The 18632-nt window shown below is 41.4% G+C and overlaps 1 protein-coding gene across 9 annotated transcripts in view; it reads right to left on the bottom strand.

Moving 5' to 3' along the window:
• LOC124000809 (myocyte-specific enhancer factor 2A-like) overlaps positions 1-18632 on the bottom strand; it is a 120325-nt gene that overhangs the window by 4740 nt on the left and 96953 nt on the right. For 3 of the 9 annotated variants that reach the window (XM_046307443.1, XM_046307436.1, XM_046307451.1), the window contains 5 exons: positions 8786-8833; positions 6147-6331; positions 4183-4206; positions 988-1111; positions 719-842 (listed from right to left, as the gene is read on the bottom strand). In XM_046307443.1, the coding sequence (XP_046163399.1) occupies positions 719-842; positions 988-1111; positions 4183-4206; positions 6147-6331; positions 8786-8833 (505 nt within the window). The remainder of the gene's footprint in view (positions 1-718; positions 843-987; positions 1112-4182; positions 4207-6146; positions 6332-8785; positions 8834-18632) is intronic. The other 6 variants (XM_046307502.1, XM_046307459.1, XM_046307475.1 and 3 more) reach the window with 3 other exon arrangements.

Below are 18632 nucleotides of genomic sequence, written 5' to 3'. Positions count from 1 at the left end.
TGGTTAAAATTGATGGGAAGATGGATGGAGCCAAATACAGGACCATTCTGGAAGAAAACCTGATGGAGTCTGCAAAAGACCTGAGACTGGGACGGAGATTTGTCTTCCAACAAGACAATGATCCAAAACATAAAGCAAAATCTACAATGGAATGGTTCAAAAATAAACATATCCAGGTGTTAGAATGGCCAAGTCAAAGTCCAGACCTGAATCCAATCGAGAATCTGTGGAAGGAACTGAAAACTGCTGTTCACAAATGCTCTCCATCCAACCTCACTGAGCTCGAGCTGTTTTGCAAGGAGGAATGGGAAAAAATGTCAGTCTCTCGATGTGCAAAACTGATAGAGACATACCTCAAGCGACTTACAGCTGTAATCGCAGCAAAAGGTGGCGCTACAATGTATTAACTTAAGGGGGCTGAATAATTTTGCACGCCCAATTCTTCAGTTTTTGATTTGTAATTTTTTTTTAAATATCCAATAAATGTCGTTCCACTTCATGATTGTGTCCCACTTGTTGTTGATTCTTCACAAAAAAAATACAGTTTTATATCTTTATGTTTGAAGCCTGAAATGTGGCAAAAGGTCGCAAAGTTCAAGGGGGCCGAATACTTTCGCAAGGCACTGTATGTAGTTTGAATGTGTATATAATGTGTGTTCATGTGTGGGTTTCTTAATGTGTATGTATGTGTGTGTGTGTTTGCTAATGTGTTACTCACACCAAAGAACTGAGAGCTGCCTGGCCCAGTTGATGTTGTTGCCATGCCGACATGGAGCCCAGAGAGAGCCCTGGAGAGCCGAAGCCCTGTAGGGAGGAGATCTCTGCACTGCTCAGGGAGTACTCTGCAACAACAGCACCAGAGAACAGTGAGTTACACACAATCCCCCTCACACTGTTACTGCAGCAACACCTCTCACCACAGGAGACCAGACCAATCAGTAACAGCCAGGCAGGCAGCTGTGGCAGGGGACAGAGGGGTAGACTCACCGGTGTTGTAAGCGGTGGGCATGCCTGAGTAGACCAGGCCTTGAGGGGGCAGGCTGGGGGTGGTGACAGACACTACTGGGGTGGCCAGTGGCTGGGACTGGGAGCTGCTTAGCCTTTGGGTGTTCTGCAAACAAAACCAGGAAAACACAGATGTAATGAACAAAGCAACAGTATGGCCCTATAGGCCTTACTGTAGTGAACCCAAATTTTACAAAATGTCAGTTGTTATATATTTCATTTTATATGTTTTTAAGTAGTAACTTGATAAAGACCATTATTATTGTGACAGTGGACAAATGTGTTGTGATACTACTTTCCACCAAGAGGGGGCATTGTAGCTTCATGTCACATGTAGCTACAATCCAGATAACATACTGAGGCTTGTTATATGACAACGGCTTGACAATATGCACAATAAGCATAAAACTCAATCCCATTAAGTAAAGACATTGCATGTGTTTGTCCAATATTGAGAAGAGGGCTGTTGTTTGTGGATGAATCTCTTAACAGTTATTCAATGTAGGGATTATGGATAAGGGAATATAGTTCTGAAGTATGATATCGTTTTACCATATACAATAGTGGGATTGGTGCTGATATGCGATCTTTTTCATATTCAATTGTCCTTACAAGCTAAGGCAAATGCTCTTCAGCACTCAAGTCGTTTACAGATTGCAGATTTCTTAAGCCTGATACAAAAAGAGATGGGTCCTACATTTGGATAATATACAGTAGCTACTACTAACTCCTTTTAAAACCGCAATCCTGGCTGCAGTGGCTGGCATGCTGTCCTAAGCACACAGTCACACACAACGCAGTGCCTTCATAAGGCAGCAACTGGACCACAAAAGCTCTGAGGGAGCCTACTACACTCACCAGGCCCACACACTCACACTGAACTCAGATCTATGCATGCTTTATTCAAATCTTCTGAGGTTATAACATTCTGTCCATTATGTACCACTATCAACTTTGAATGCTACACTTGTTTGTTCTGATCTAAAAGTGAGACATACAGTGTATTCGGAAAGTATTCAGACGACTTCCCTTTTTCCACATTTTGTTTTACGTTACAGCCTTATTCTATAATGGGTTTAATAAAAATGTTTCATCAATCTACACACACTACCCCATAATGATAAAGCGAAAACAGGTTTTTGACATTTTCGCAAATGCATTCAAAATATTTAAAAAACAGACCCTTTGCTATGAGACTCAAAATGGAGCTCAGGTGCATCCTGTTTCCATTGATCATCCTTGAGATGTTTCTACAACTTGATTGGAGTCCACCTGTACTATATTAACTTGATTGGACATGATTTAGAAAGGCACACACCTGTCTACATAAGGTCCCACAGGTAACAGTGCATGTAAGAGCAAAAACCTAGCAATGAGGTCGAAGGAATTGTCCGTAGAGCTCTGAGATAGGATTGTGTCGAGACACAGATCTGGGGAAGGGTACCAATAAATGTCTACAGTAATGAAGGTGCCCAAGAACACAGTGGCCTCCATCATATAGTGGCCAGAGATGCCACTCCTCAGTAAAAGGCACATGACAGCCCGCTTGGAGTTTGCCAAAAGGCACCTAAAGGGAAAGATTCTCTGCTCTGATGAAACCAAGATTGAACTGTTGTGACAAGCTTCACGTCTGGAGGAAACCTGGTACCATCCATACGGTAAAGCATGGTGGTGGTAGCATCATACTGTGGGGATGTTTTTCAGAGGCAGGGACTGGGAGACTAATCAGGTTCGAGGGGAAGATTAATGGAGCAAAGTACAGAGAGATCCTTGATGAAAACATGGTCCAGAGCGCTCAGGACCTCAGACTGGGGCGAAGGTTCATCTTCCAACAGGACAACAACCCTAGGCACACAGCCAAGACAACACAGTGGCTTCTGGACAAGTCTCTGAATGTCCTTGAGTGTCCCAGCCAGAGACCAGACTTGAACCCGATCGAAAATCTCTGGAGAGACCTGAAAATTGCTCTGCAGCGATGCTCCCCATCCAACCTGACAGAGTTTTAGAGGATCTGCAGAGAACAATGGGAGAAACTACCCAAATACAGCTGTGCCAAGCTTGCAGCGTCATACCCAAGAAGACTCGAGGCTGTAATCACTGCCAAAGGTGCTTCAACAAAGCACTGAGTACAGGGTCTGAATACTTATGTAAATGCAATATTTCTGTTTGACATTTTTTATAAATTTGCAAACATTCCAAAAAACCTGTTTTTGCTTTGTCATTATAGGGTATTGTGTGTACATTTATTAAGAAAAAAATAATTTCATAAAATTTAGAATAAGGCTGTAACATAACAAATTGTAGAAAAAGTCAAGGGGTCTGAATACTTTCCGAATGCACTGTATTTGCTAGCACCTGATAGAGGCAAAATGACATTTAGCATGAGCAGCAGGACTGTTTGGGATCTGGGTGGGAATAACATCAAGAGACACCTTTACTCAATAAGTGTAGCAAACACATAAGGCAAATCCTTGTAATATAGTGCAGCTGAAGGTTACATTTGAGGCAATATTGCATCATGACAGTTTGATAAATATCCGCTGCTCCTATTCTCTCCAACGAGGTGACATCATCAAAAACAAACTTCTTCATAGACTTAATCCACAATGAAGTAATCTGCCCCTCCCAATTAGAAAAATAAATCCAAGATCTGAAATCTCTTCTTGGAAAGTTACTTTGGAATTTCTGTGATATTACGAAACCTTTCGTTTGACTAAATAATATTTGATGTCTGTCCAAACGACTTTCTTGAAGTAACCAGACACAAGATTGATGTAGGACCTGTCTGATAGTTCTTGTGAACATGTGCATTGTGTGCTCATTCGCAAACAAACAGAAACACACACAAACCCAGCAGGATGTCTGGCATTCCCTGAACAACACATGGGAGTGGCGGTGCACAGCACATTAGACAGGTTGAGGCATCTTTAACAGGCCAGGCCTAAAACATGCAGTGACACACTGATGCTACTGTTCATTTCTCAATTTAGTCTTTATAAAAATAAAATGCATTCAATCAAATCAATTCAATAAACCCAGTTCAAGTTATTCAAATCTACAGTTCAAGTACAGCTTTCACTCCTGAACACGTGTTACTGATCTATATGCCTCTTTCTGTTGTTACGATTTAAAGTGTGCTCATTCAGCCATTTTTCTCAGGCATTTCTTAAAACTCACCAAATCCATTTCCTCTTCCTCTGACTGCTCTCAACAGAAAAGAAGAAGAGAGGCAGGGTTACAAGAGAAGGTCAGGATGGCTTCTACAGTCACCCTTTTAATGTTGAAATCCAAAGTCCTAATTGCCTGATTGTATTCCACAACTAAAAGTCATCTAGACGTGCCTGACCTCTAGACTTACAAATTCATTCTGTCCTCTGCTATTCATGTTACCTTGCAAAACCCTCTTTGTCAAATGCAATGTCAATCAATTTCTTTGTGGACTCATGAACTTCCCTGAAATACTTTGGATAGAAGAGTCTGCTAAATGACCATGTTATAACACTCTAGCATTGTTTTTGTGACCATTTCTGAGTTTGACCTATGATTTTGGATCCACCACTATTCGCTACTCAGAAGGTTACTGATGTAAAACCGAAATGGATAAACTCTTAAGGTGAAGAGTTTAAGTCAGCAAACACACGTTGACTTGGACTTAACCTCACATTGAATAAGTTCTTAACCTCTCATGCATCAATACATAACTATGTCAATCAAATTACTTCATCAACCCTGAGGCTCTAACGTGACTCATTTGGAAGGCTCTCCACTTTCAAAAAACTGTGTTCAAGAAACTAAGACTGACTAGTTAGGTCAACTCATGAAAAAACAAATCTTTGTAGCTCATGTAAAGTAGTCAACGAGGTACCAGTCAATGCAATATATTGATAAAGTAATACTAAGCCTGCATATGGTGCATGTTTGTTTCACCTAGGGATTACTGGGGTCTCTCTGTATCTGAGGGCTACTGTTCTGCTACACAGGAGACTAACTGGATGCCCCTCTTCCAACTTCCCTGTGCCCTGGCCAGTCCTGGTCTTAATACCACACTCAATCAATAGCATCAGGAAGACACGACAAGGGCGACAAGATATTATCTGGCTCACACTGGGGCCCTGATTAAGCCTTCATCCCCACTCTGTCACACTGAGATGTGATTAATTTAATACCATTATGGCCTAATGACAGGCTGTCTGCAGACCTGCCAGCCCCCAAAGCCTTAACCTATCTGGAATGTTGCGTTTACACTGATAGAGCAGAGCAGGCCCTCCCTTTCGTCTCAATACTACTGACACATTCAGGCCTTCTAAATTATCTCTGTCTGAACCATTCTACCAGTTATATCTAAAATAATGCTTTGTCTTTGTGACGTATGGAGCTCTACCACTTCCAGATGCTGGCATGGTAACAGTACCATACACATGTTGATCCCCTGCTCCGGGCTGGTGGATGGTTCACGGGTGCCCAAGCTACGGGCACCCCTGATCCAAACAACGCCTCTGTGTCTTGGAGGAACTCCCGTTGCTGAGAGCTCCAGCAACATGTAGGTTGGAAAGAGTCTATTACTGGCCAATTTCGGAACACTTTTTTCCTCTTTCTCTTTCTTCTCATTTAGATTGATGAGACAGTCTAGTGGAGCCTCCGGTGCTCTGCACCTTCATTATAATAATTAGAGAGGGCCTATCATTTCAATATGAATAATTGAGTGACTGGGCCTCAGAAATATAGACCAACTAGCTATAGCGCTGTTTGTGTTCTTGGCACTGTCCAGAATCTTGCTCCTGTAGGTGATCAAATAAAAATGCAGCATGAGAACGAATGCCACTTGCTGATTGCTGTTGATGGAAGTGAATCTAAGCTGCACGTCAACCAGTCCCACCAGGAAGAAAGGGGTCCTCAGACAGCACTTATATCCTCATGACATTGTCTCCTGCGCCAAAACATTTCCAGCATGGCACGCTATACCACAATGATACCGTCACGATCCTGTGTAGGGAAAATGAAACTCCCTCTGTTGCACACATGTGAGGGGAAAGGAGAATGCTTCTAAGCCAGAATCTAAGCCAGCCCTAGGACTGAGAGATACATAGTGTTCCTACAGTCTGCTCATGTGCAGTGAGGAGTGGAGACTGTAGACTACTCACCAGTGGGGGCATCATGCCTTTGCTGGATGGGGGGATCACCACTCTCAGGTCTGGCTTGCGGTTTCCCATCCCCATGTTCACTCCAGGGGGCGGTGGAGACTTGGTGGGCATAACTTTCCCCAGGCCATTCCCGCTGGGTGTGCCCAGGAGTCCCGGAGAGCCCCTGGAGTTGACAAAGCCACTCCCTGGAGAGACACACAGAGACAAAAGCCATCACGGGACTGTGAGCCACTACAACAACAGGCATCTGCCAAATCTCCAACCATTTAAAGCTGCATAGCTTGCTACGGCATGCAACGTTAAGTGTTCCCAACCCTCTGGGAAGTTTTAATAGACTCTGATAATTATCCTGCACATTTACCAAAATAAAATGTCCATTTCAGAATTGATGAGCCTTTCATTCTTGCTGTGAGTGACGATATCAAAGTCAACTCCTTGTATCCTGGGATGAGGAGCAATTCACTTAACAAATGTACTGTGACTGCTGTTTAAGGTGGGAATAGCATGCCATTACAGTTGGGTAAAACACTTTGCTAAAAGATTGTTACTTTTTTTAAAGTGACAATATGGGAATACTATGTACTCATAGTACTGTATTCGTGGTACTATATACATTTGTGTGAAATGTAATTTCCTTGTTTTACTCTAATGGTAGATTTACAGAAGAATGAGTCATAAGGCTGGTTTCCCCCCACCCAGAGTCATTTCCTGTGGCAGCAGCTCTAAAACAAAGTGAAAGAAAGCACAGGGAAATGACACCATCTCAGAGCTGATCAGGAGAAGGACCATTACAGTGCATGTCACACCATGCATATATGGAATGGAACTGATTTGAGGTATATATGCAATGAAATCAATGAAATCCTATGGTATCAACGTGAGAGTATAAGCACATTTAATAGCAGTTTCTAACTTGTTTTGATCCATTATTCAGCTTTTTTTTAAAGATTACAGATAGTCATTTGTTTTATTTGAAACAGAGGGATGAAAGAATCTATGCTATCTATTATTTCATCAAGAGATCAGTGACACAATTCAACATGTAACTGAGTACTCCATTGTGTTGTATAGAGCCTCGTGAAACACAAGCCAGCTGCAGAATAAGCAGGACCTCGCTCTGTGAAATATTGGAACGATCACCTCTCTAGCTACAGATAAGAAACACCACAATGCATGGCCAAATAAACAGTTATGAGACATACAATGGTATCTCACAGCTGAATCAACAACATACGCAATGCAAACTACTATAGCTCCCAGCACTCGCTTTCATCTTATACTGGAAGTGAATGCTGCAAAATCCAAGGTGCACGCATATAATTAGCCATGTAAATGACCCAAACCCTATAAATAGCAGACACTGCTATTGCTTATGGCAAAACATCCAATACGTTAACATAAGCATAGGTCCATTGGAGGACGAGTACCATCTGGGTCAACAACCGTTGGTCAACAACCGTTGCAAAGAATGTATCTTCACTATTGGAAAGTCAGTGCAAATCAGAATTCTTTATTTCTAAGAAAGATAAATTATTTTCTGAAAGGCAAACTCTGGTTGTGGATTTCCACACAGAGGTTTCTTCTCTGCTCGGCTGTACTCAAAAACCAATGTGAGAGTGGGCGAGCAAATCAAGTGAGGCAATATCTGGGCTGGAGTTTGGGAGGGGGAGGGTCCTATCTTGCTTGATATGACTGTAAAAGGTGCAGCAACACAGCTCTCTGATAATGATCAGAAGCTATGATATCATCGTAAGGAATCCGTCCAAAAGTGTTCCTACAAATGTGGATGTGTAGGCAGTAACTAGGGCCTAACGGAGGAGAAACATGCTCCTTGAAGCTAATTTGACATGGACTAAAGCCAGTTGTGCACAAAAGCAACATGCAGAATAACTGTAGTGTACATTTGTACAGATGACCATGCCTAAAAATATCTGATGAAGAAAATACTTAAATGTAATTAGTGCCAGCATCCCTTTTAGACCTTTAAATGGTTTCTAAATGGGGCACTGTTACAAGATAGAAACAACTATTTTTACCTCACAGTTCATTTTAAAATGAGAAAATTATCACAAGAATGGAGCCAAGCCTTTTGGCAGAATCATATTTGTGGATTTCTTTTCTGTGTGTCATCTGAACCAGAATGGTTCTTCTGCCATCAAATCCTCAGTGAATGACCCCAGGACATGTACAATGATGTTTAGTTTCTGTTTGGGTAAATAAATATACTTTTTGTTGTAAGTAATTAACACCGCCCACTGTGGGAGCAAACTTACAAGGTTGTCTGTACCACTCAAACCTTCAGTTTTCATCTGAACGTAAGACAAAATAAACTCTGTTGACTAAGTCGTGATTTCACCAGAATGAACCGCAGAGCAAGTGAGGCAGATCTGACCAGACCTGACTGTCATTAAGCAAACACCAGAGGAACATGAGTCTCAGTGAGGGAAGAGAATACACATTAATGAGAAAAGATTAATGGGTGTGAATCAAGAGCCTCTAATAGATTAAGTGGAAAGGAGAGCAAATTATAATTAATGATCCTGGACAGAAACTCTTTAGCGGGTGCTCTGGTATTGATTTGACTCAGGAAACAGAGAGCAGGGCCACAGTATGTGAGAGATTACAGTACAGTCACTCACTCGGTAGTGTTTCCAAGAATGCCAATCCATATTTCACTTGGAGGGCCCCTTAACATAAAACAAATACAGTTTAGAAGGCTTTTTAAAGGAAAAAACATACACATTAGAAGTGGTAATCTACTGGGAATAGCTACGGCTTCCACAGTTGTCTAGAAATAAATAAATAATATGTTCAAATAGACTCTTTTTGACACACAAACATCCCTTGTAATTGCTCTTCAAGAGACTGTAACGCTCCGGCATTAATGAAAGAATCTGCACAACTTGCAGGCATATTGCACAACAGAGAGAAGAGTGACATCTCTTACATATTGACAAGCTCTCATTCTGAATGCTCGACAGAGTGGGAATAGAGAGAGCATGGCAAGAGTGGAACCTTGTGCAAAGCAGCCCTAATGCATTGAGCAGTGTGACTTTATCACATAAACAATTCTACATTAGAATGCTAATTAGGAATGTATATATATATATATAGAATGCTAATATATATATATATATATATATATATATATATATATATATATATACAGTGGGGCAAAAATATTTAGTCAGCCACCAATTGTGCAAGTTCTCCCACTTAAAAAGATGAGAGACGCCTGTAATTTTCATCATAGGTACACTTCAACTATGACAGACAAAATCCAGAAAATCACATTGTAGGATTTTTAATTAATTAATTTGCAAATTATGGTGTAAAATAAGTATTTGGTCACCTACAAACAAGCAAGATTTCTGGCTCACACAGACCTGTAACTTCTTCTTTAAGAGGCTCCTCTGTCCTCCACTCATTACCTGTATTAATGGCACCTGTTTGAACTTGTTATCAGTATAAAAGACACCTGTCCACAACCTCAAACAGTCACACTCCAAACTCCACTATGGCCAAGACCAGAGAGCTGTCAAAGGACACAAGAAACTGTAGAAAATTGTAGACCTGCACCAGGCTGGGAAGACTGAATCTGCAATAGGTAAGCAGCTTGGTTTGAAGAATTCAACTGTGGGAGCGATTATTAGGAAATGGAAGACATACAAGACATACAAGACCACTGATAATCTCGCTCGATCTGGGGCAAGATCTCACCCCGTGGGGTCAAAATGATCACAAGAACAGTGAGCAAAAATCCCAGAACAACACAGGGGGACCTAGTGAATGACCTGCAGAGAGCTGGGACCAAAGTAACAAAGCCTACCATCAGTAACACATTACGCCGGGACATTACAGTAACACACTACTATCAGTAACACACTACTAGGGACTCAAATCCTGCAGTGCCAGACGTGTCCCCCTGCTTAAGCCAGTACATGTCCAGGCCCGTCTGAAGTTTGCTAGAGAGCATTTGGATGATCCAGAAGAAGATTGGGAGAATGTCATATGGTCAGATGAAACCAAAATATAACTTTTTGGTAAAATCTCAACTCGTTGTGTTTGGGGGACAAAGAATGCCGAGTTGCATCCAAAGAACACCATACCTACTGTTAAGCATGGGGGTGGAAACATCATGCTTTGGGGCTGTTTTTCTGCAAAGGGACCGGGACGACTGATCCGTGTAAAGGAAAGAATGAATGGGGCCATGTATCATGAGATTTTGAGTGAAAAACCTCCTTCCATCAGCATGGGCATTGAAGATGAAACGTGGCTGGATCTTTCAGCATGAAAATGATCCCAAATACACCGCCCGGGCAACGAAGGAGTGGCTTCGTAAGAAGCATTTCAAGGTCCTGGAGTGGCCTCGCCAGTCTCCAGATCTCAACCCCATAGAAAATCTTTGGAGTTGAAAGTCCGTGTTGCCCAGCAACAGCCCCAAAACATGACTGCTCTAGAGGAGATCTCCATGGAGGAATGGGCCAAAATACCAGCAACAGTGTGTGAAAACCTTGTGAAGACATACAGAAAACGTTTGACCTCTGTCATTGCCAACAAAGGGTATATAACAAAGTATTGAGATAAACTTTTGTTATTGACCAAATACTTATTTTCCACCATAATTTGCAAATAAATTCGTTAAAATTCCTACAATGTGATTTTCTGGATTTTTTTTCTCATTTTGTCTGTCATAGTTGAAGTGTACCTATGATGAAAACTACAGGCCTCTCTCATATTTTTAAGTGGGAGAACTTGCACAATTGATGGCTGACTAAATACTTTTTTGCCCCACTGTATATAACACCTACTCATTCAAGAGTTTTTCTTTATTTTTACTATTTCCTACATTGTAGAATAATAGTGAAGACATCAAAACTATGAAATGGCACATATGGAATCATGTTGTAACCAAAAGTGTTAAACAAATCAAAATATATTTTATATTTGAGATTCTTCAAATTGCCTCCCTTTGCCTTGATGACAGCTTTGCACTCTCTTGGCATTCTCTCAGCCAGCTTCATGAGGTAGTCACCTGGAATGCAATTCAATTAACAGGTGTGCCTTTTTTAAAGTTAATTTGTGGAATTTCTTTCCTTCTCATTAATGCATTTGAGTCAATCAGTTGTGTTGTGACAAGGTATGGGGGCATACAGAACATAGCCCTATTTGGTAAAAGACTAACTCTATATTATGGCAAGAACAGCTCAAATAATCCAAGAGAAACGACAGTACATCTTTACTTTAAGACGGAACATTTCTTCAAGTGCAGTCGCAAAAACCATCAAGCGTTATGATGAAATTGTCTCTCATAAGGACCGCCACAGGAATGATCCAGAGTTACTTCTGCTGCAGAGGATAAGCTCATTAGAGTTTCCAAATAAATGCTTCACAGAGTTCAAGTAACAGACACATATCAACATCAACTGTTCAGTTGAACATCAACTGTTAAGACAACAATAAGAAGAAGAGACTTGCTTGGGCCAGGAAACATGAGCAATGGACATTAGACCAGTGGAAATTTGTCCTTTGGCCTGGAGTGCAAATTGGAGATTTTTGGTTCCAACCGCTGTGTTTTTATGAGATGCAGTGTGGGTAAACGGATGTGTATATCCCACTGTGAAGCATGGAGGAGGTGGTGTTATGGTGTGGGGGTGCTTTGCTCGTGACACTGTCAGTGATTTATTTAGAATTCAAGGCACACTTAACCAGCATGGCTACCACAGCATTCTGCAGTGATACGCCATCCAACCTGGTTTGGGCTTAGTGGGACTATCATTTGTTTTTCAACAGGACAATGACCCAACACACCTCCAGGCTGTGTAAGGGCTATTTTACCAAGAAGGAGAGTGATGGCGTGCCGCATCAGATGATCTGGCCTCCGCAACCGCCAAACCTCAATCAAATTGAGATGTTGTGGGATGAGTCGGGCCGCAAAGCAGCCAACAATTGCTCAGCATATGACGGAACTCCTTCAAGACTGTTGGAAACTGAGTCAGGTTTGTAGGCCTCCTTGCTCGCACACACTTTTTCAGTTCTGCCCACAAATCTTCTATATGATTGAGGTCAGGGCTTTGTAATGGCCACTCCAATACCTTGACTTTGTTTTCCTTAAACCATTTTGCCACAACTTTGGAAGTATGCTTGGAGTCCTTGTCCATTTGGAAGACCCATTTGCGACCAAGGTTTAACTTCCTGACTGATGTTGCTTCAATATATCCACATAAATTCCCCTCCTCATGATGCCATCAATTTTGTGAAGTGCACCAGTCCCTCCTGCAGCAAAGCACCCCCACAACACGATGCTCCCATCCCCGTGCTTCACGGTTGGGATGGTGTTCTTCGGCTTGCAAGTCTCCCCCTTTTTCCTCCAAACATAACGATGGTCATTATGACCAAACAGTTCTATTTTTGTTTCATCAGACCAGAGGATATTTCTCCCAAAACTATGATCTTTGTCTCCATGTGCAGTTGCAAACCATAGTCTTGCTTTTCTATGGCGTTTATGTCGATATAGGACTCGTTTTACTGTGGATATAGATACCTTTGTACCTATTTCCTCCAGCATCTTCACAAGGTCCTTTGCTGTTGTTCTGGGATTGATTTGCACTTTTCGCATCAAAGTACGTTAATCTCTAGGAGACAGAACGTGTCTCCTTTCTGAGCGGTATGACGGCTGCGTTGTCCCATGGTGTTTATACTTGCGTACTATTGTTTGTACAGATGAACGTGGTACCTTCAGGCGTTTGGAAATTGCTCCCAAGGATGAACCAAACTTGTGGAGGTCTACAGTTTTTTTCTGAGGTCTTGGCTGATTTCTTTTGATTTTCCCATGATGCCAAGCAAAGAGGCACTGAGTTTGAAGGTAGGCCTTGAAATACATCCACAAGTACACCTCCAATTGACTCAAATGATGTCAATTAGCAAATCAGAAGCTTCTAAAGCCATTTTCTGGAATTTTCCAAGCTGTTTAAAGGCACAGTCAATTTAGTGTATGTAAACTTCTGATCCACTGGAATTGTGATTTATAAGTTAAATAATCTGTTGGAAAAATTACTTGTGTCATGCACAAAGTAGATGTCCTAACCGACTTGCCAAAACTATAGCTTGTTAACAAGAAATTTGTGGAGTGTTTGAAAAACAAGTTTTAATGACTCCAACCTAAGTGCATGTAAACTTCCGACTTCAACTGTATGTATCACAGTTGCTTTAATTACATCCATATCATGTATGTTTGAGCAAAGCATGAGTTCATATTCTTGTGAGCCAAGGTCTAGGTATTTGAACGAAAGCCAATACAGATGGCTCATTCCAGACAGAACAATTTATTAGTGAATATTTAGACCCTGACTCTCGCCTTTTGTCATGGTCACCAAGAACCAGGCTTCTTTATGGAGCCCGGGGCTCTTCAAACATAATCTCAGCCCCATCTCCTTATCTATCATGATTCATGCCTGCAGAGCACTGGGACTGAGCCACTGCGAGACCTCTCCAAGAGGAATATTGGGGAACTTTTCCCCCCTTATTTAAACACTGGCTTGTGTGCTCCTCACGTGCTAGATGACCCTCTCTGCTGATCCTCATTTACCCAAGTTAAACATGGTGTACATTTAGCACTGCCTGTAATGTTCTACGGGTGAAATTCATGTATGAAAATAGAAAATCCTATTGTGGCTTAACGTAAGATGTGGTGTGGTGCATTAACAGAAACACACTGTCATGTTTTTGTTTTAATATTATTATGTTCTCGGATTGAAAACAGGCTCATGTTCATTCTGAATCAATACATACTCGATTTCCAATCAAATGACAAAGGCCTCTAATGTATTTCCTTCACACTGCTGCAGAAAGGAAACTATGACAACGGCTCCAAAAAGCTACAGCTTTCCAGCTGCAGTACTTCTGCTTCCACAATGTGGAAGAGAGAAATGCTAAGGTGCAATGAGATGTCATGTCCATGGACAAAATGATTAATTTGCACTTTGTCTGTGCATGTCAATATTAAGAGAGTTTTCTTTCCAAGGACAAGAGCTGGCATGACAGGTAGGATTAGTGTTCGGATCAGGGCCACCATTCCCGAGGCTTAATCATTGATCCTGAGCATTTCCCAGGACATTCTCCATGCTTGTAAGCTCTTCTTAGTAGAGATATAAAGCCACACCACCGAGGGAGAAAAGAGAGCAACCAGTACAAGACAGGAGCATTCCGTCTACTTTGTCCAAAAGGCCTCTCTTCTCCCAATAGCTGCAGCTTGTGAAAAATCTGAGCTATGTAAGAAATGGCCATCTGACAGCAGCACTGAAGAGAGAGGTTTCTCTCCCAAGCAGTCTGTCTCTGCTGTTCCACCCAGTTTGGTACATACAACCCCACAACCTTACCGCTTACCCCTTACCCAGCACAGGGTCAGGGTTCCGAGCACTGCCAAAGACCAAATACAGACAGACCAAACATTTCACACAGCACTGACTCAGAGTATTGAATCACCTCACCAACCTCTTACTCAAACTTCTACCCAGCATATCTAGGCTCACAATTCAGGACAGAATTACATTTAATATCTATAGCTTTAAAGGGATACTTCGGGATTTTGGCAATGAACCCCTCTATCTACTTCCCCAGAGTCAGATTAATTCATGGATAACATTTGTATGTCTCTGCATCCTGTAGGAAGGAAGTTAGAGGTAGTTTCGCAAGCCGATGCTAACTAGCATTGGTTACCATAGACTCCCAATCATTGCGCTAACACTGGTTAGCAATTCCGCTAAAGATAATAAGAAACTTCCTTCAAACTCCACAGAGAGACATACAAATGGTATCCACAAGATCATCTGGCAAAGTAGATAAAGGGCTTACATTTTTTTTTTACCTGGCCTACCTGGTTAAATTAAAGTGAAATAGAAAAATAAATAAAAACTTCTTTTTTTTTTGAGTCTCATAGCAAAGGGTCTGAATAGTTATGTAAATAAGGCATTTAAAAAATCATTTCTAATAACATGTTTTTGCTTAGTCATTATGGGCTATTGTGTGTAGATTGATGAAATAGTTTAAAAAAATCAATTTTAGAGTAACAAAATGTGGAAAAAGTCAAGTGATCTGTATATAGTATTCAGTTTTTTAAATGTATTCAGACCCCTTGTCTTTTTCCATATTTTGTTACGTGACAGCCATATTCTAAAATTGATTAAATCAAACAATTTCCTCATTAATCTACACACAATACCCCATAATGACAAAGCAAAAACAGAAATAGCTTATTTACATTAGTATTCAGACCCTTTGCTATGAGACTCAAAATTTAGCTCAGGTGCATCCTGTTTCCATTGATCATCCTTGAGATGTCTCTACAACTTGATTGGAGTTCACCTGTGCTATATTAAATTCATTGGACATTTTTTGGAAAGGCACACACCTGTGTATAAATAAGGTCCCACAGTTGACAGTGCATGTCAGAGCAAAAACCAAGCCATGAGGTCGAAGAAATTGTCCATAAAGCTCCGAAACAGGATTGTGTTGAGGCACAGATCTAGCAAATGGTACCAAAAAAATGTATTCAGCATTGAAGGTCCCAAAGGACACATTTGCCTCCATTATTCTTAAATGGAAGACGTTTGGAACTGGCCCGCCCAGCCAAACTGAGCAATGTGGGGAGAAGGGCCTTGGTCAGGGAGGTGATCAGCGGCAGGGACTGGGAGACTAGTCAGCAAAGTACAGAGAGATGCTCCAGAGCGCTCAGGACCTCAGACTGGGGCGAAGGTTCACTTTCCAACAGGACAAAAACGCTAAGCACACAGCCATGACAACGCAGGAGTGGCTTCGGGGGAAGTCTCTGAATGTCCTTGAGTGGCCCAGCTAGAGCCAGGACTTGAACCCAATCTAACATCTCTGGAGAGACCTGAAAATAGCTCTGCAGTGACGCTCCCCATCCAACCTGACAGATCTTGAGTGGATCTGCAGAGAAGGATGGAAGAAACTCCCTAAATACAGGTGTGCCAAGCTTGTAGCGTCATACCCAAGACGACTCAAGGCTGTAATCACTGCCAAAGGCGCTTCAACAAAGAACTGAGTAAAGGTTCTGAATACTTATGTAAATGTGATATTTCCATTTTTATTTTTAATACATTTGCAAACATTTCTAAAAACGTGTTTTTGCTTTCTCAGTATGGGGTATTGTATGTAGATTGTTGAGAAAAAAACTATTGAATACATTTTAGAATAAGGCTGTAACGTAACAAAATGTGGTAAAAGTCAAGGGGTCTGAATACTTTCCGAATGCAGTGTATATATTTATATACAGCAATATAAAAATTGAAGTTTATTGGTCGCGTATACAGATTTACAGATTTTATCGCAGGTGCTTGAGTTTCTAACTAGGTATTCACTTTCCCTAATATTGTATCATATGAGACACAGTGGCCTGCCTGGCAAGGAAAGTGGTTAATGTCCACCTGCCTCTGCCTCTGCCTCTGCCTCTCACAGAGCACATAGCAGCCATGACAGGCTGTCCGGTCATTGTGTACAGAAGACTTAGAGGGATGTCATGGCCGGAATACCTCCAGAGTTCTGCTGGCATAGGCATCTTGCAGGCTCTCTCCAGCCATATAAGGGCTGCCTTGTTACTTACTGGGAATAACAGATGCACCTGTCAATAGGAGGAAGGAAGCTGGAGGAGGGATGGTGGTATGGAGGTGTCAGTCTTAAAGGAAACATTGTATTTATTTACCTGCTAAAGAGAATCAGCCACCTCAACACTACCCTTTAGTATGTTAACTCTTTCAGACACAGACAAGTTCCTAATGAAGGGAGAGCCCCTAAGAAAATATAGTGACTGTTGTCATCTCTAAACCCTTAACAAAACATGTTTAAAGCAACACAAAGTGAGCAATCTATTGAGAACAAAAGACAATCTAGTTCTGTTACTATCCAGAAGGAACAGTTGGATGTGTGACCTTCCTGGTGTCCTTGGTAATTTGATTGTGTGTTACTATAGCGGAGGGACAGACATTAGCAGCTGTCGCCATTTTCCTCGGTTACTGTACTCAACCATCTATTCCTCTTCTTTGGAACAAATTGCCAAATAAAGACCTGTCCCTCTGGTCTTGGAGCCTTGGATGCATCATTACTCCAACATGTCTAGCTGCAGTCTGAATAACATACTGAACACTGTCAGGGTGTTGGGGATAGAAAAGAACATGCTGACATTCTGCTTGTCTGTCTTGCTATACAGTAAGGACAGTGTCCCATCACTCGAACATGCATATGTGACCTGTTTCAGGAAACTAGCCGTATGTCACGGATCACTACTTCACAGGAGAGCCATTTGAATGTGAACTTTACATTTTTTAAAAAATCAAAATATGTTTTTGGGCAGAAATGCCTTCTCATACATGTGAACTTTCATGTGCATTAATAACAAACTTGTATGCCATCTGTAAATACGAATGACATTTTAAAATTATGAGCCTAGTTGGTTAAGCCAATGAGTGGGTAATGAGTGGGCTGGACATGCCGAGAGATGAGTTTGGATTGGTCTACCATATAGCAAGCTTCTGTCTATTTGAGCAGGTCAGTATGTCAAGGGAATCCTTTCTAACACACTTTTTTTATATCATGTAGTAAAACTGCATAAGTGTTTTGAAATCAATTGAATTCGAGTATGATAGCTAAGGAGATGGAGAAAACACCTGTCTCCGGATTACATCTTCAAACTAGCTAACGTTACGTGTATGATCTTATTATTCATATCTCAGAGCCATTTGCTTGGCTAGCTATAGCCTAATGTTAGCTAGCTAACATTGAACCTGTTTGGTTAGCTACCTGCCGATTCATGCAGGATAGTAATGTCATGTGTTGGGATTATGGTTCACTGTTTACCTAGCTAGCTAGCTACATGTCTTAATAAAAGACTCCACTATGCAAGTAACCACTTCGGGTGCGTTCGTAAATTCAGTCTGGTCATCTACTCAGATTTCAGAGAACTCTCGTCTGAGTGTGTCAGAGAGAAGAATAGCTGAATTTGCGAACACTCAACACCCGTTGAATATCGGCAAAAAAGCATAATTAAATTCTTGCCAGCAGCACAGTTACAGTCACCAACGATCTGGATAACATAACCGCCTAACCAGCTCTGCTTGGGCGAGTAATGTTCAGTGTTCTCTTATTTGTGTCTGGAAGTAGCTAGCAAGTTAGCTTGGGTGCTTGACAGCTGTTAGTACAGAACGCTCAGTCAACCCTTACAGAGATGGGTGGGGATAAAGCTTCAGAGGGTGTGAACGACGGGTGTAGACAAATAAGGGCTCTCCAATAGTAATAATCAAATAAAATAAAATACACATTTTATTGGTCACATACACGTGTGTAGCAGATGTTATTGCGGAAGGCTTGTGCTTCCAGTTCCGACAGTGCAGCAATATCTACAGTAACCAGTAGTATCTCACAATTTCACAACAAATACCTAATACACACACATCTAAGTAAAGGAATGGAATT

This window comes from Oncorhynchus gorbuscha, linkage group LG02 (genome assembly GCF_021184085.1).
Source record: "Oncorhynchus gorbuscha isolate QuinsamMale2020 ecotype Even-year linkage group LG02, OgorEven_v1.0, whole genome shotgun sequence".
Lineage (NCBI taxonomy): Eukaryota > Metazoa > Chordata > Actinopteri > Salmoniformes > Salmonidae > Oncorhynchus > Oncorhynchus gorbuscha.
Note: the sequence above shows the minus strand (reverse complement) of the source record. Positions and strands in the feature narration are given on the sequence as shown.